At 54.5% G+C, this 16,920-nt stretch overlaps 2 protein-coding genes and 1 long non-coding RNA gene across 11 annotated transcripts; 1 reads left to right on the top strand and 2 right to left on the bottom strand.

Moving 5' to 3' along the window:
• Window positions 1-1,139: 1,139 nt before the first annotated feature.
• On the bottom strand, window positions 1,140-2,121 carry LOC147369555 (uncharacterized). Its single transcript, XR_015167555.1, has 3 exons — window positions 1,962-2,121; window positions 1,649-1,870; window positions 1,140-1,552 (listed from the first exon to the last, which is right to left on the bottom strand). It is a non-coding gene; the product is annotated as an uncharacterized LOC147369555 (long non-coding RNA).
• FCHSD1 (FCH and double SH3 domains 1) lies at window positions 2,086-14,446 on the top strand. 6 transcript variants are annotated; one of them, XM_086412109.1, is made up of 20 exons: window positions 2,087-2,225; window positions 2,460-2,557; window positions 3,144-3,189; window positions 3,565-3,632; window positions 3,959-4,094; window positions 4,181-4,317; window positions 4,414-4,477; window positions 5,606-5,734; window positions 6,169-6,291; window positions 6,479-6,574; window positions 7,212-7,337; window positions 7,748-7,852; window positions 8,040-8,201; window positions 9,056-9,184; window positions 9,261-9,344; window positions 9,511-9,628; window positions 9,734-9,954; window positions 10,680-10,767; window positions 11,955-12,010; window positions 12,135-14,446. In XM_086412109.1, exons 1-20 carry the CDS (start codon window positions 2,205-2,207, stop codon window positions 12,198-12,200), a joined length of 2,073 nt encoding a protein of 690 aa, XP_086268235.1. In that variant the 5' UTR covers window positions 2,087-2,204; the 3' UTR covers window positions 12,201-14,446. The 6 variants fall into 6 exon arrangements, 4 of the variants coding, with proteins under 4 accessions (XP_086268233.1, XP_086268232.1, XP_086268235.1 ...); XM_086412108.1 differs by having other exon boundaries at window positions 3,953-4,094; XR_015167553.1 differs by lacking the exon at window positions 9,511-9,628 and having other exon boundaries at window positions 2,086-2,225.
• On the bottom strand, window positions 12,647-16,897 carry RELL2 (RELT like 2). Of its 4 annotated transcripts, none has more exons than XM_086412112.1 (8): window positions 15,997-16,897; window positions 15,337-15,576; window positions 14,889-14,954; window positions 14,727-14,793; window positions 14,091-14,276; window positions 13,442-13,817; window positions 13,293-13,326; window positions 12,647-13,050 (listed from the first exon to the last, which is right to left on the bottom strand). In XM_086412112.1, exons 2-7 carry the CDS (start codon window positions 15,518-15,520, stop codon window positions 13,294-13,296), a joined length of 912 nt encoding a protein of 303 aa, XP_086268238.1. In that variant the 5' UTR covers window positions 15,521-15,576; window positions 15,997-16,897; the 3' UTR covers window positions 12,647-13,050; window position 13,293. The 4 variants fall into 4 exon arrangements, with proteins under 4 accessions (XP_086268238.1, XP_086268237.1, XP_086268239.1 ...); XM_086412111.1 differs by having other exon boundaries at window positions 16,004-16,830; XM_086412113.1 differs by having other exon boundaries at window positions 16,599-16,823.
• Window positions 16,898-16,920: the final 23 nt, after the last annotated feature.

Raw genomic sequence — 16,920 nt, 5'->3', positions numbered from 1 at the left:
AGTAGGTGTGAAGGCTCTGCAATGGGAAGGGACTTGGGATATTGGGGGAAGAGCAAGGAGACTGGAGTGATACCACAGTATGGGCTGAGGGGAAAGATGGGGAGGGACCTGATCATGCACAGTCTTATAGGCCATGATTTTATTCTGAAGCAATCAAAGAGTTTTAGGGAAGAGAGGGGTGAAATTTTCTCCTTTTTAAAAAAAGATTGATCACTCAGGCTGTTTTCTGAACAATGGATTGTTGGGGGGAAGACTGAAAGAGACCAGGTACCAGACCATATGGGAAACTGATAATGGGGGCTTGGACCAGGCTGTTGGTTCTAGAAATTGAGAGAAGTTATTAAGTGGGAGATAGAACATTTAAGACTTCCTGATGGATGGAAATATCAATACCTCAGATATGCAGATGACACCACCCTTATGGCAGAAAGTGAAGAAGAACTAAAGAGCCTCTTGATGAAAGTGAAAGAGGAGAGTGAAAAAGTTAGCTTAAAACTCAACATTCAGGAAACTAAGATCATGGCATCTGGTCCCATCACTTCATGGCACATAGTTGGGGAAACAATGGAAACAGTGACAGACTTTATTTCTTGGGGTTCCAAAATCACTGCAGATGGTGATTGCAACCATGAAACTAAAAGACGCTTGCTCCTTGGAAGAAAAGCTATGACCAACCTAGATAGCATATTAAAAAGCACACACATTACTTTGCCAACAAAGGTCCATCTAGTCAAAGCTATGGTTTTTCCAGTAGTCATGTATGGATGTGACGGCTGGACTATAAAGAAAGTTGAGCGCTGAAGAATTGATGGTTTTAAACTGTGGTGCTGGAGAAGACTCTTGAGAGTCCCCTGGACTGCAAGGAGATCCAACCAGTCCATCCTAAAGGAAATCAGTCCTGAATATTCATTGGAAGGACTGATGCTGAAGCTGAAACTCCAATACTTTGGCCACCTGATGTGAAGAGCTGACTCATTTGAAAAGACCTTGTCGCTGGGAAAGATTGAAGGTAGGAAGAGAAGGGGACAACAGAGGATGAGATAGTTGGATGGCATCACTGACTCAATGGACATGAGTTTGAGTAAGTTTCGGGAGTCGGTGATGGACAGGGAAGCCTGGTGTGCTGTAGTCCATGGAGTCTCAAAGAATCGGACACAACTGAGCAACTAACTGAACTGATGGATGGAATGTGGGGGTAGAAGGGAAGGCACATAGACTCTGGGTTTCTGACTTTACTCACTGTATGGAGAATGGTTCCATTTAGTATGTTAACTGGGAGAGGTGACTGGGGAAGGATCAGGTGGAAGGAGCTGTTTTAAAAGTTTGAGGTACCTATTTAGATCTCCTGAGGTGATCTTCATGGAGGTGAGCTGTTGGAAATACGAATCTGGAATTTGGGCCACAGATACCTACCTGCCTTTTCCAAGTCGGGTGTGGTGAGGAGGTGTGAGCCACGTAAAGGTGAGAAGGATGAGGAAAGGGCGTGCACATCTCCAGAAGGCAGTGCAGGGGTGGGGTGGAGCAGGGGTGCAGAACCTTAAGGGTGCAGAACCTAAAGGTGATAGAGGCTTTCTAGGCCACAGGTCCCCACGTTCATCTCCCAGCTCACGCCCGCTGGTTGTTTCTTCTCCATTGGCCCAGGATGTACCTGTCTTTTCCTCTGGTACTGGTTCCTTCCTGGCTCCAGGCGTCTTTCTCATCCTCGCTCACACGCCGGCTTTTCCAGTTCAGTGGGAATTGGGAAAAGGCCTTGGACCAGCCCTGTTTCCCTCATCAGACGCATCTTCAATGAGGCATCCAGTGATTCAGTTTTCCTGGTCATAGATTGAGTTCCTCGCCGTCTTTCAGCCGTCGCGTCAGGATTGGAGATCTGCATATGTAAATGAATGATTAGAAATAATTATGGGCTGAGTCAGCAGCTCCCTACTAGAAATAGAACCCAGGCGTCTTGACACAGAAACCTGAGGTTTCCCCCTACTGTCCAGCGGACGCGGCGTCCACCGGGCGGCGCGGACCCTTTCCGGGGTATTCGCAGCAGTAACGGAGGTTCAGTTTCTCTGCGGCCCCCTCGCGCTCTGCCGCGCAGCAAGTAGACTGACCAGGCGTGGGCGGGGCGAGGGCGGAGCCGGACAGGGGCGGGGCTTACATGTGGGCGGGGCTTCCTCGAGTTCCGGAGTCGAGTCGCTGCCTGGGCCAGAGCGGAGATGCAGCCGCCGCCCCGAAAAGTGAGCTTGGCCTGGAAACAGGGACTCCTGGCGGGCTGGGGGAGTGATGGGGACCAAGCGGGCACTAGACCTGCCCGGGGGGGGTCGAAGAGTAGGAAGGGGTCAAAGGCCAACCCAGAAGTAACCGAGGAAACATCCCAGCTCCTCCTTGGCCCCGCCCCCTCACCGCTCCCAGCGCGGAGTGTTTTTCAGGTCCTCGCGCCAGGGGTCTTCATCTTCTTTTTACCCCTACAGGTGAAGCCGGCCCAGGAGGTGAAGCTTCGCTTCCTGGAGCAGCTGAGCATCCTTCAGACCCGGCAGCAGAGAGAGGCAGACCTACTGGAGGATATCAGGTAACCCCTGACCCCCTCCACATACCCCCACTTTCTCTGTCACATGCTCCGCCCCTTCTCCAACATACTACAGCTGTCGGGGTGGGCGGGGGTGAAGAGCTCTCCAACCTGCCCATTCAAGTCCTTCACCTTAGGCCTCTCTCATACCGGATAGGTATTATCCTTGTGCCCACTCCAACACATATAAACACACTGGGACCCTCCCTCAAAGCCCTTCAGTCCACACCGGCCCGCCACCCCCACAATCAAGCTTTGTGCAGAAGCCGCCCCCCCCACCCCCACCCCAGGCCTGTTGGAAGGCTGGCGGACTCTGTACCCAGGCCCCCATGCGTCCTCACCTCCAAGCCCACAGATGGTTCTCCAGGGGTGGGGAAGATCCTGCTGAGTCTCTGAGCACTGAGGTGCGGTTGTCCTGTGCTGCGGCTGCCCGAGGTGATCTCAAGGACTCTCTCTTCAGTGTCAGTGTAGTCACACTCTAGGCCTGACTCCCCACTCCTTCCTGACCATGCTGAAGAGAGGATGGAGGGTGGGAGAAATGGACCAAACAGTAACACCACCCCCACCCCACCCTCCCCAATCTCCACAGATCCTACAGCAAGCAGAGGGCAGCCATTGAACGGGAGTATGGACAGGTATGGGACTCTTCTCTGGACCTTTCCTTTTGTTCTGGCCTCCTTTACACCACCAGCAGTGTGGCTCCACACATACTCTTGTTCTGGTCAAGAGCATGTGCCTAGAATCAGGCACGTGTGTGTCAAGTCCCTGCTGTGGTACTATTAAGTTGTGTGACCTTGGACAAGTTACTTAACCTTCTGGGCCTCAATTTCTTTCTCTGTAAAATGGGAATAACAATAATTGTATCTTCACACAGGGTTCTTGCAAGGATGGAATAAGTTAATGCATGTAAAGCTCTTAGCAAAGTGAGGGGTATTATCATATTCTGGTCCTGTGTTCTCATGTATGGGGTCTTTGAAAGGGAATTGGGTCTGTGATGGTTTTCCCACCAGGCACTCCAGAAACTGGCTGGGCCATTCTTGAAGAGGGAAGGACACCGGAGTGGGGAGATGGACAGCAGGTGAGTCCCACAGTGGGGTGGGGTGGGGGGAACTGGGAGCCAAGAAGGAATGAGGCACTCAACCCCAGGAACCTGTGGGGAGGGCACGTGAGCTGTAGGTGGAGCTGATACAGCAGGAGGAGAGCAGCTGACCCAGCAAGGACACTGGATGGCGGTGGAGGGCATGAGGGATCCTTGTGGCTGAGATAATGGGCGGATCGATCGATGGGCTCTCAGACGAGGGGGAAGGGAAAGCTGTCTGTCTCCCATGGTGCTGGGAGGAGGGTGTCTCGTGAAGCTTTGGAGTGCTCCCCTCCTTAACACAGTCTTTCTCTGGGGAGAGGCAGGATGGTGTTCGGTGCCTGGCGCTGCCTGCTAGATGCCACTGTGGCTGGGGGCCAAGCCCGGCTCCAGGCATCTGACCGATACCGTGACCTGGCTGGGGGCACGGGGCGGAGTGCTAAGGAGCAGGTGCTTCGGAAGGTATGGTTCAGTGGATGGGGTGAAGGAAGGGCTAACTCAGGGATGGAGGTGGCCTGGATCAGGACTTCCTGTGTCCACGCCCCTAGGGAGCAGAGAACCTCCAGAGGGCACAGGCTGAGGTGCTGCAGTCTGTCCGGGAGCTGAGCCGAAGCCGAAAGCTGTATGGGCAGCGGGAACGCGTGTGGGCCTTGGCCCAGGAGAAGGCGGCTGATGTCCAGGCTAGGTGGGCTGATGGGGAGCTGAGAAGCCTGGGGACAGGGTGTAGAGCCAAGGCACCATGGCTGGGTCTGACCTCCACTCCTTTCCTTTGCCCGCACAGGCTTAACCGAAGTGACCATGGCCTCTTTCACACTCGGACCAGTCTTCAGAAACTCAGCACCAAGGTTCAGAGGATGTGGGCATGAGTGGGGACAGGGAGAGGTGGACAGATTAGTCTAGTGGCTTGGAACCCAGGGGCATAAGTCAGAGGGACTGGGATGAATCCAGGCTACTGTACTTCCTTGGTGCATGACCTTGGTAAACTTGTTCTCTCCGAGACTCATTTTCATCTATAAAATAGACATAGTACCTTTATTTTTCGTTCCTTTTTTATGCACTTATTGAGGACTTTTATGTACTAGGCATTGTTCGAAACACGGGGGATACAGTGGGGAACACTACCAGTAGAGTTCCTGCTTTCACAGCCTGATTAGGGGGGACAGATAGTAAATAAACAAAGACTCAGAATAAATGAAAAGAAAAGAAGGTCCTTTGATAAAGCATAACAGGGGAGTGTAATTTAGAGGGCTGCTACTGCTGCTAAGTCACTTCAGTCGTGTCCGACTCTGTGCGACCCCATAGATGGCAGCCCACCAGGCTTCCCCATCCATGGGATACTCCAGGCAAGAGTACTGGAATGGGTTGCCATTTCCTCCTCCAGTGCATGAAAGTGAAAAGTGAAAGTGAAGTCGCTCAGTCGTGTCTGACTTGTAGCGACCCTGTGGACTGCAGCCCATCAGGCTGCTCCATCCATGGGATTTTCCAGGCAAGAGTACTGGAGTGGGGTGCCATTGCCTTCTCCAATTTAGAGGGAAAGCCTCCCTAAACAGGTGGGTTGAATATCAAGAAGGAACCAACTGTGCAAAGATGTAGGAGAAGAACACTCTAGGGAGAGGCAGTGATAAGTGCAAAGGCTCTGAGGTGAGAATAACTTTGTAGGCTCAAGGAACTGAGAGAAAGCCAGTGTGGCTGGAGCACTGTGAGCAGGGGGACGAGCACTGTGGAAAGAGAGAAGGTGCTGGGGCCAGCTCTTGTTGGCCCTGGTAGACCATGGTAAGGAGCAGGTGGGGTTTTCTTCTAAATGTATGCAGTTTCCACTAGAGGATTTTTATCAGGAGTTGTGAGTATGTAAAATTTTTAGTATAGTTTGCCAGTTATGTCAATAATGTGAGAATTCTTTCTGGATCTGGGTTGGCCTTGGAAGAACCCCAAGAGTCTAGAGCTCCCAGCTGACACTTATGTTCCTCTCCTAGCTGTCTGCCCAGTCGGCCCAGTACTCCCAGCAGCTGAGAGCAGCCCGCAATGAGTACCTGCTCAACTTGGTGGCCACCAATGCCCACCTTGACCACTACTACCAGGAAGAACTGCCAGCCCTGCTCAAGGCTAGTCTCAGCCTAGATACCCCTGCCTCTCCGCAGGGAGAGCCTCTCCCTGCTTCCCATCACTGACAGGCTGAGTAGGGCGGGGGATTTAGCCTGCTTAGAATGGGCAGAAGAGACATTCCTGGCTTCTGCTTCTAGCTGGCTGCATGACATTGTGCAGAACACTTAACCCTTCTGAACTCCTGTTTCCTCAACAGGAATAACCCCTGCTCAGACTACTTTATAAGACTAATGGGGCTCAAGGGAGAGAATGAATGTGAAAATGCTTTTTAAAGTGTTAAGTGCTATGTACACAAGAGGGTCTGTTTTTAGAAGCAATAATAATGTCTTATTCCTTCCCAATTTCCCATACCTCATGCCCATCTCCCACCCAAACCTGGACAGAGAGCCTGCTTGGGGGGAGGGTAGTGTCAGCATCTTGGGACTCTCTCCAGGCTCTGGTCAGTGAGCTGTTAGAACACCTGAGGGACCCGCTGACCTCACTGAGCCGCACGGAGCTGGAAGCTGCAGAGATGGCCCTGGAGCATGCTCGCCACGGAAGGCAAGCGACCTCCCAGGTGAGGGCTGTGCCCTATTGGAGCCCTCCAGAGATCCTCTTTACCCTTCTCTCCCAGTACAGCCCACCCCACCACATGTCTGCCCATTTCCTTCTCACCTTGTCCTTCTTCTTCCAAGAAAGGCTGGGGACAGGCTTGGAGAGGGAGCCAGTGAATGGCTGACTTTGATTTTTTTCCAACCTCCAAGGTAAGCTGGGAGCAGGATCTGGAGCTTTTTCTTCAGGAACCTGGAGTGTTTTCCCCCACCCCACCTCAGCAGTTTCAGCCAGCAGGGAATGATCAGGTGAGACCTCTGTGCTAGGTGGATCCAGGCCAGTTGTAAAGGGGACTGTGGTTTAGACCTCTCTCCCATTATTCACATCCTAGTATTAACTTTGTTGTTCTTCAGTTGCTCAGTCATGTCCGACTCTTTTGTGACCCCATGGACTGTAGCCCACCAGGCTCCTCTGTCCAGGGGATTTCCCAGGCAAGAATACTGGAGTGGGTTGCCATTTCCTTCTCCAGGGGGTCATCCCAACTCAGGGATCAAACCCACATCTCCTCCTGCATGGATAGGCAGATTCTTTACCACTGAGCCCCCAGGGAAGCCTGTGGAATTTACTTAGAGACTGTTAAACCATGGAGAGAGGGTTTCAGAACCCCAGTTCACCTCCCTCCCACCAGGACACAGATTAACACTCTTTATCCCACCCTTCTCTCTTTTCACTTCACTGTCTTTTTCATTCTCCCTCTTCCCCTCAACCTGGATCCCATTTCCAGGACTGTGTTTGTGTGTCCACACGGAAGCACACCTGTGTCCACAGTCATAGGTGTGTGCTCCCACCTGTTTGTGGGGAGGAGACAAGGAGGGAACTGCAGGGAGGAGGTGTTAAGGAGCAGCATCAGGCAGTCCTCACATGAACAGCTCCCTGTTCATTCAGGTGTGTGTCCTGGAGCTGGAAGGAGGTGCAGGAGGTGTGGCGGGGCAGAGTGGCCTGGAGAAAGAAGTTCAACGCTGGACGAGCCGAGCTGCCCGAGACTATAAGATCCAGCATCATGGGCATCGGGTGAGGTGGGGGTGCAGGTGTTGTGGGTGGGCAAGAAATGCTGAGAGATGGGGGTCCCAGAGTCACTGAGGGATGTCATGGGGCTGTAGGCAAGAGGGAAGGGAAGAGTAATTCAAGCTGACAGTGTGGCACAGTAATTAAGAGCATAGTCTTGGGAGCAAGACTCACCTGGACTCAAATCCTGCTCTGTTGCTTTCTAGTTATATAACCCTGAGTAAGAGAGTATTGAGTGACTTCAGCTCTTTGGACCTCAGTTTCCTTGTCATTAAAATGGGGCTAATAATAGCACCCACATCCCAGGGAACATTAAATGACAGAATGCATGTGAAGCAACTAGCTAACTACCAGGTTGTTCTAAGTTGTGCCCCATGGTATCTCCACCCTCCCCCGTCCTCCACCTTCCCAACCAGGTGCTGCAGCGGCTGGAGCAGAGGCGGCAGCAGGCTCCAGAGCGAGAGGCTCCAGGCATAGAACAGCGGCTGCAGGAAGTAAGGGAGAACATCCGACGGGCCCAGGTGAGGCACCACGCTGGGGGTTTAGGGCCACTGAGATCACACCTCCTCCGGCCTCCTCCACTCCATCTGATGGTGGGGAGATTGCAAGCAGAAAGTTGTAGAGGGTGGACATATCTGGGGAGGCTCCACTCACTTCCCAAAGGCAGACCCAGCCATCACCTGGGTTGATCCCTCTTCCCCATGTCAGGTGAGCCAGGTGAAGGGGGCTGCCCGGCTGGCCCTGCTGCAGGGGGCTGGCCTGGATGTGCAGCACTGGCTGAAGCCAGCCATGACCCAGGCCCAGGATGAGGTGGAGCAGGAGCGACGGCTCAGCGAGGCCCGGCTATCCCAGAGGGACTTCTCTCCCACGGTGAGCTCCCTCCACTCCCTAGCCTTACACACCTGGGAGGGTAAAGAGCCCTAGCGGAAAGCAGACCTTATGAAGCAGGAATCACAATGGTACGTAACTCAACAGGTTGTTATGAGGCTTGAATGGAATCACTTACGTGTTTAATTCTTGGCATGGTTTGTAACAGAGAGAGCTCTCAGTTAACTTCTACTGTTAGTATAGAATGGTGGTTACGAACTAAGGTCCTGAGAGCAGGCTGTAAGCAGTTTGAGTACCAGACATTCCATTTATTAGCTGTGTGATCTTGGAAAGTGATTTAAGCTTTCTGAGCATCATTTTCCTCATAAGTAAAACGAGGTTCGTAGTTCCACAAAATAACACAGGGTTATTAAGAAACTTGGCTTCTCTGGTGCCACCAGTGGTAAAGAACCCGCCTGCCCATGCAGGAGGTGCAGGAGATGTGGGTTGATCCCTGGGTCAGGAAGATCCCCTGGAGTAGGAATGACAATCCACTCCATTATTCTTGCCTGAGAAAATTCCACGGACAGAGGAGCCTGGCAGGCTATAGTCCATGGGGTTGCAAAGAGTTGACATGACTGAGTATGCACGCCATTAAGAAACTTAAACAAGACAAGGTACATAAGATACATAGCACTGTGCCTGGTACACAGTAAGCGCTCACTGCTGTAACTCTGTGATTATCATTAGTGTTTTCCTGCTCTGTGATGATGATCACCCTGTGAGCCAGGGTGAACGGTTGGGTGGCACTGTCTTGGAGGAGGATCCACAAGGTTTACGGAATGATGGAAGAGTGGGAGACACAGAGGGTACTTGAGACCAGGCCTCACAGTGATGTCTGTTCTCTGCCCCTACAGGCTGAGGATGTGGAGCTGTCTGACTTTGAGGAATGTGAGGAGACTGGGGAGCTCTTTGAGGAGCCTGCCCCCGCAGCCCTGGCCACCAGGCCCCTCCCCTGCCCTGCCCATGTGGTGTTTGGCTATCAGGTGTGAATGGGGGTAAGGACCTCAGACCAGAGGGCTAGGGGACAAGCAGTCCTGAACTCTTCTTTGTGGGGCCCAGGCAGGACGTGAGGACGAGCTGACCATCACAGAGGGCGAGTGGCTGGAGGTCATAGAGGAGGGAGATGCCGACGAATGGGTCAAGGTGGGTAGGGACCTGGGGCTCAGACCTTGGCAAGGGAGCAGTGGGAGGGACTTCTCTGTGGCCCATAAAGACCCAGCCAGAAAAGCTGGAAGCCTGAGTGCAGAAGGGCCAGGGCCGTGGACAGCTGAGGCAAGCCCACTTTCTGTTCACATGGCTGGGAGAGCAGGCTCGGAACCAGCACGGTGAGGTAGGCTTTGTCCCTGAGCGCTATCTCAACTTCGCGGACCTCTCCTTCCCTGAGAGCAGCCGTGACAGCGACAACCCTTTGGGGGCAGAGCCCACAGGTAAGAAAGGGACAAGAATTGCTGAGTCGTTGTGGCCCTGGGGTGTCATGGTCCAGGGCACGCTGCCTACCTCCTCCCCTCACCATCTCTCCTGGGCTTCTACAGCATTCCTGGCTCGTGCACTGTACAGCTACACTGGACAGAGCGCCGAGGAGCTGAGTTTCCCTGAGGGGGCGCTCATCCGCCTGCTGCCCCGGGCCCAGGATGGAGTGGATGACGGCTTCTGGAGGGGAGAATTTGGGGGCCATGTTGGGGTCTTCCCCTCCCTGCTGGTGGAGGAGCTACTTGGCCCCCCGGGGCCATCTGAACTCTCAGACCCTGAGCAGGTGAGCCTTCCTTTTCCCTGGGTCCCCAGGGATCTCTGGTTGACCCTCCCATTCACGGAGGTCCCATATTCATCTTAATACCCCATTCCCTGTATAGTGGCTTGGAGTCCCCATCTCCTTTGGCACAGAGGACAGGGAAAGCAAGGCAGTCTTCATAAGAGTTTGGTTGTCCTGTTTTAGAGCTGGATTTAAGTTCAGATTCCTATTCGATTATTTTAGGCAATGATTAGGTCTCTCTGAGCTTGTTTCTTCACATGCATGTAGAAGGGGGATAATGATATCTTTTCCAGGAGACTAGCTTTCCTGTTGTGAGATAATGGAGGTAAAACGTTAGCCCAATGGCCCCTAGGAGGTGCTTTGATATATGGTACCTATTGTTCTAGCAAGATTTTGTCACTAACTAGATCTATGATTTGGGATAGATGGTTTAATCTGAGTCTCACCTTTGACATAGTAATCATCAAATACTTCCTTCATGGGGTGGTGGTGAGGAATGAATAAATTTTTAGTGCATGTGAAGTGCCAGCAAAATGCCTGGGACATATTAAGTGTCAATACATATGGGCTGTTGAAATGTGTATCACCTACAACCCTACCCATATACAAGCATTTGGCTGCTTTCTAGTTTGGGAAGTGATGGGGCAGGAACTGAAGATGGGATGGGAGGAATAGCTGGTGAAACCTTCCCACATGCCAGGAATAAGCCTTTGCCCTCTCATTCCCAGATGCTGCCATCCCCTTCCCCTCCCAGCTTCTCCCCTCCTGCACCCACCTCTGCTGTGGATGGATCCCCTGCACCTGTCCTGCCCGGTGGTGAGTAGAAGGAGCTGGGCCCCCGGGAGGGTAAGAGACAAGAAGTCTGGGACTCTTGGGTTATACTTGGCCCCTCTACCTGCCCTCAGGAACCTCCTCCCTCAGGCTCTCTGAGGCTTGATGGTAGAAGAGTTTGGGCTTTGGAGCCAGGCCCATTGGTCAAACTCTGCCCAGACTTCCTAGCATGCAATTTAACCTGTCTGGGCCTTTACAGAGTGAGGAGGAAGGTTCCTCCCTTATTGAGTTTTGACAGTTAAAGAGATGTCTGTAGGGTACCCAGCATTGTGCTGGGCACATAGCAAGCATGCAATTAGTAACTGTTTCTCATTATTATTATTATTAAAATTAGCCAGTTATTATTAAAATTAGCCAGTTTCTCCCACAGTGTTTTCCCAATACACATCCTTAGTGTTCTTGAATCCTGCAAACATCTGGTTTGCATCATCATTTGCCTCGTCCATCTTTTCCAAAACCATCTCTTCTAAAAGGTATTTCCACTTTCTTCTCTGCACCTCTCTCCCTGACCCTGGAGGCCCTGTTACCATTTTCTGCACCCTACTTCTCCAACACCCTTAGTTTACTTTGAATCCTTTAGTGATCATTCATTGTGTTTGTTGGTGTTTCATTATTCAGTCGCTGACAGCCATTAGGGGTGGGGGTGCTCTGATCCCACCTCCCCTACTCTGGTACCTTTAGCAGGGCTGAGTATACAGCAGGTGCCCAGTAAGTGTTGAGGTTGGATGGATTGATGGATGTTATGACCCAGGTTAGTGACTATTTGTTAAATCAGAAAATATTTACAGAGTGCCATGGTCCTAGTAGCTCAGCTGGTAAAGGATCCACCTGCAATGCAGGAACCCTGGTTCAATTCCTGGGTCTGGAAGATTACCTGGAGAAGGGATAGGCTACTCAATCCAGTATTCTTGGGCTTCCCTGGTGGCTCAACTGGTAAAGAATCTGCCTGCAATGTGGGAGACCTGGGTTCAATCCCTGGGTTGGGAAGATCCCCTGGAGAAGGGAACAGCTGTCCACTCCAGTATTCTGGCCTGGAGAATTCCATGGACTGTATAGTTCATGGGGTCGCAAAGAGTTGGACACAACTGAGTGACTTTCACGGTCCTAAGTGCTGGAGATACAGAAGTGAACAAAATAAAGTCAGAAGGCTGACTTGTGGCTCTTATTTCCAGATCCAGACCTGGACTGCCCTGGGTCCCTGGACATGATGGCACCTCGACTCAGGCCGGTAAGGGCCCCTCCCTTGGAAGAGGGGTCACTCCAATTTGTCCTGTTTTATCTGCAGAGCGGAGGGAATGGATGGGATATCCCCAAGGGAAGCCTCGGGAGCACTGACTGTGTGTTTCCTACAGATGCGTCCACCGCCTCCCCCTCCAGCTAAAGCCCCGGATCCTGGCCACCCAGATCCCCTCACCTGAAGCCAGGGGGAATCTCCATCCCCCAGTGATGCTGCTGCCCCATCTCCGTGCTATCAGACTGCCCCTCCCCATGGTGATCCAAAGCGACACAGTCAAATGCTGGAATCTCCCTGATTTCCATTCTCACCTTCAGGGGTTGACATTACTTCTCTCCCCATTTCTGGGGCTGGAACCCACTCCTTTTTCCCCATGATCTTTCAGCCATCTCTAGGGCTGAAACTACCCCCTTTCTCTTCTGCCACCACCCCATCTCTAGGGTGGTGAACTACCCTGAAATCTCTGGGACTGGAATTTGTTCCCCAAAGTCTTGAGTGGCTCTGGCTTATTTGTGTCTCCACCCTGGTTCTGTGAACCACCCCACTCCAGATGCCAGAGCCACTGGGGTTGGGGCCTGGGACAGGGATAGGCCTGTCAGAAGGAGCTGGAGCCAGTATGCGAAGCAGCTGTAATGGTCTGAGTGGATTTATTGACAGTGAATAAAGGGCACAAAGCCCGAGCCAGAGCCTGGGCCTCTTGTGCCAAGAGGGCAGAGGGCCTAAGGTGCTATTGCTTTAAGGGCCCACCAAGGGCAGGGGCCTGCTCCCAGCCGCCACGCTCTAGCATATGGAGTGAGGTGATGGGGAAGGTGGGTCAGGCAGCCTGCGGGCAGGCAGGGGAAGGGGAAGAGGCTGAGGGCCAGGGATGGTACTTCTCCCCAGGTCCCCCCAGCCTGAGACTGTGCAACTCCAGGTGGAAGTAGAGTGGGTCCCTCAGCTGGGGGGCAGTGCTGTCCAGAGGAGAGGAGGGGCTTCATGCCCACCCACTCCCTGGCCTGCCAGCTGGTAGTCCGTCAGCACAGTGAAGGAGGCGGCTTGGAGGAAAGGAAGGATGACTGTTGCCTCCTATTCAAGCAGAGCCCCCACTTTTCCCCAGAGGCTGCGGGACCTTTCCTACCCGCTGGAGCACATGGCAACTCCCCACCACCAAACCAAGGAATATGTACCAAAGGCTGAGCCTGTGGTTGACCCCGGGGATTCAGGGAACCGATGGGCTGAGGTAGTTTCATATAGGGGTTGGGAGGATGAGATTGACTTGGGGCCCAGGCAGACTCACCTCACACACCCCCTGCTCCCCGTGGTGGGGACACCTGAGAGAGAGGAGGGGTGGACAATGAGAGAACAGGAGATGGGTCATACCAGTGGCCTCGCAGAGCAGGGGCAATAAGAGCTCAGCCCATTGCAGTGCTGGCCACGTCTTCATACCTGGTGATCTGAGGTGTCCTGTTTGCTTGGCTGTCCGTTTGCTTCTTTTCTGGCTGGCCCTGGGCTTGGGCCCCTCCCTCCAGCCCCAAGCATCGGCTCTGCAGAGGCTCCAGGGTTCCCCTCAAGTGCACGAGGGACTCGGCTGCTGTCCCTGAGTCCTCCATTCTGCATGGGGGTGCTGGCAAGGGCTGGGGGCTGTGGCCTCTCAGGGGGAAGGCTTTCAATGGCAGGCATCCCTGTCCTGGGTTGCCCTCCCCCAGGCCCCTGGCCGCCTCCTGGGTCCTGCCCGCCACCAGACCCCCAGCTCCTGTCCGTGGGAGAGCCATCACGATGCTCATGCAGCCCATAGCGCTTCTCAATGTGCGTCACCCGGAACCTGGGAGGGGAGGGGACACTGGGGCTTAGGGCCACCTCTCAAAGACTGCTTGGCCCTTCCCTCTGGTCAGGGACATCCTGGGTTTGAGAGCCATGTCCTTCCGATCTAAGACAGGGGAGATGGCCTCAGGTTGTGGGGCACATTGTGCAGCCTGAATCCTGCTGTAGCTCCCAGTCCAGGAAGAAAGAGCCAGGGCCCACCTTTGGAGTCAAATGCCTGAGCAGTGGACCCCCACCTCAACCTCCCTGTCGCAGGGGTACTCTATATACCCACCTGCCCACAGAAAACACGGTAGTCTCCCCAGGCCGGGGGCGACTCTTTCCTTCCTTGGAGCGTCCCTGACGGACAAGTGGGGGTCTCTTGTTGCGGCTGCAGTGGATGCACGGGGCTGAGGAGCCCAGGTGCACTGTGTGATGATGGGAGGGGGCTCCGTCTTGCAGGCTGGAGGTGGCATCCACGCTGGACGGTAGGGAGGAAGGGAGCAGGGGGGAACATTCCCATTTTTCTTCCTGTTCTGTTTGTTCCCGTTCTTTTAGCGTGCTCCTTAAACCCCCCCAGATGTCCCACTTCCCCCAGGCCGCACTATTCTTTTATTGTCTTTATCTAATAAACTGAATATGAAGATGTTACTGACCATGTGTTGTTTTCCCTCCCAGGGTTAAAAAGTGGGCAATGTTTAACCCAGGGGAGTGGCATAAGGGATGAAGGTCTAGGCTTGATGACATCTAAAGGAGAGATGTGGTTTGGAGGATTCAGGACTTTTACCAAACTTTCTTCTTCCTGTCCGTTATTCCGCCTTACTCTCCCCTGTCACCCTAATCATGCAAGGAGACTGGGAGAGGAATGTGCTTGAGGAGAGGATACTCTCCAAGGCAAGCTAAATCATACTGGCCCATGTTTCCAGCTCACCTGGACAGCTGCACTGTCCCTTCTCCTTCACTGTCCCCCAGCATCTCCTTCAGGGCCTCAGCATTGGCTGAGGGGAGAAGGAAAAGAAGGGGTCAGTGGAGGCAAAGGCAAGGGCAAGAGAAAGTTGAGGAGGTGGGGGACAAGGGGACAACCTACACCCACCTTCATTTTGGATGATGCAGCGAACAATCCTCTCTACTGTGTCCTCATTCATGTCATCGTCCTCAGCTGAAGGATGAAAGAAGTTGGTGAGGCAGCGGGAAATGGATCAACTTTGAAGGTACGTTACCTGGTGGCTTCTGTGGCTTATTGCTCAAGACCTACCCCTTTACCAAACTGCATCATGCTGTACCTTAGCATTTCAAGGGCCAGGGCAGAAAAGAAGGGAAAATCAGTGGGAGTCCAAGACTACTACCAGTGGGCACTTCCCACCCATGGTGCCTTCTCTAGCCCTGCTTTCAGGGTGGTGGCACCCCACTTGCTGACTCAAGAAAGCATTACTCTTCCCATCTTGGTCGGGATTTAGCCTGGGTCTGTTGGCCAGGAAGTGGTGTGGGGAGACGGGTGAGGGAGGAAGGTGATTGAGCCAGGTTCTAGGCTGTTCACTCACGGGGCTGGAGCTGGGCGTCATCAGGCTCCGAGCCCCTCGAGGTGCGGCAGCGGTAGCCCTTCTTCTTGAGCACGTGGCAGATCATGAAGCCTACAAGGCCCATGAGGAAGAAGACCAGCACAAGCAGGAAGAGCATGTACAGCCCATGTTGGGGCGGTTCCAGGTCAGGCTGTGGTTCCGACATGAGGCCCTGGCGGGTGAGCACGGGCCAGGGCGGCTCCTGGAGTTAGGGGGCTGCAGCTAAGGATGGGGGGAGGGTTAGGAATGCCGTCCTCAGGATTCGAGACAGACAAGCCTCTGAGGTCTGGCCCCACCCCCTACCCAACCAAGGAGCTGTCCATGCCGGGGGTGCTGGTCCGGGCCAGGGGTGTCAGACGGCGGCTGCGCAGACCCTCTTCCACGACCCTGGTCCCGCTTCCCCGACGCCCAGAGCTCCCCCTTTCCAGCTTATCCTGAGCTTTCGTCCCTCCCAAGGACACTGCAGAGCGAGATGGGACGGAATTCTCAGGCGGCCGGCACAAGGATAGCGCCTGAGTCAGCGTCCACATCTCTTCTGCGCGGGCCTGAGTCAGGCCTCCGCAGCCCCTTCCCCTTCCTCTACTGTCTCACACACACCCCCTCCCGCCTTTCGGGTTCTCCCGTCCTGGCCACCTGGCCCACCCGGTACCGGTGGTTTGGTTCTGGCTCCGGCTCCGGCTCCGGTTCCAGGGGCGTCCTAGTCCGGCTCAGGGCCCCCGACGCCCTCCCGGCGCTCATCCCTTGCTTCCTTCCCCTCCCCCCTTCGCCGCCTCAAGGGCTCCGGGCTGCGGCTGCAGATACCCGTGCCGCGGCAGGGGTGGGGGGAGGGAAGGATGGAAAGGGATGAGGGCTGGTTGGGACCGGCGACAGGCTCCGGACAACTCCAGCCGTGGAAAGGGAAGGAGAAGGGGGGCGCTGCCGCAGCCGCTCTGGGTCCCCAAAAGCCTTCGACCGCCGGCCAGGGACTAGGGGGCGGAGCCCAGGTGTGCGGGGCGGAGAGAGAGAGCCTTGCGCGCTTCTGAGCGCAAGTGTGGTGCGCGCGTGACTGCGCAGCCCCCCCACTGCCACCCGGCGACGGTGCGGTGCCGAGTCTGGGTCCGGGTGAGGAGGACGGGCAGTCAGGCGAGAGCGCTCTCCACTGGTCTATCGGGCACGCCTGGCTTGGCTCCAGCCCTCAGATGCCCCGGCTGGATGTGTAGCTGGGAATCTTCCCTAGCGGGCCGGGGGAAGCTGGCTTTCTGCACCTGAGAGGGTCAGCGTGGCCGGTTCTCCGGAGCCTCCTAGAGAGGCGACACGGCCTGCGCCCCGCTTGGGACAGGTAGCTGGACAGGATGGCTCGGCTTTCCGAGGATTTGACCCCCGCCGGGAAGGAAATGGCCCTGTCATCCTAGGACCAACGCTACTGTCCTCCGGCCAAGCCCAGACTCTCACGCCCCAGACCTAGAAGGGCGGAGCAAGCTGAGGGCGGAACTCCGCAGGAGGCGTGGCCTGGGCGTGGTCTAGGGGAGTCGGGCTTGGGTTTCCTGGTTCCGCAGAGGCAGGCAGCGTGCTTACGCAGCACGCAAG

This window comes from Bos grunniens, chromosome 7 (assembly GCF_055505025.1).
Source record: "Bos grunniens cultivar Pamir isolate PY7600 chromosome 7, Bosgru_T2T1.0, whole genome shotgun sequence".
Lineage (NCBI taxonomy): Eukaryota > Metazoa > Chordata > Mammalia > Artiodactyla > Bovidae > Bos > Bos grunniens.
Note: the sequence above shows the minus strand (reverse complement) of the source record. Positions and strands in the feature narration are given on the sequence as shown.

Excerpts from the sequence above, each read along its gene's own strand:
- FCHSD1 (XM_086412106.1), top strand. The coding sequence starts at position 2,205 with ATGCAGCCGCCGCCCCGAAAA. Across the intron at positions 2,558-3,143 it reads GACCTACTGGAGGATATCAG|ATCCTACAGCAAGCAGAGGG; the intron begins GTAACCCCTGAC and ends CAATCTCCACAG. Across the intron at positions 4,478-5,605 it reads TTCAGAAACTCAGCACCAAG|CTGTCTGCCCAGTCGGCCCA; the intron begins GTTCAGAGGATG and ends TTCCTCTCCTAG.
- RELL2 (XM_086412112.1), bottom strand. The coding sequence starts at position 15,520 with ATGTCGGAACCACAGCCTGACCTGGAACCGCCCCAACATGGGCTGTAC. Across the intron at positions 14,277-14,726 it reads GGGACAGTGCAGCTGTCCAG|CGTGGATGCCACCTCCAGCC; the intron begins GTGAGCTGGAAA and ends CCTACCGTCCAG. Across the intron at positions 13,818-14,090 it reads ACCGTGTTTTCTGTGGGCAG|GTTCCGGGTGACGCACATTG; the intron begins GTGGGTATATAG and ends CTCCCCTCCCAG.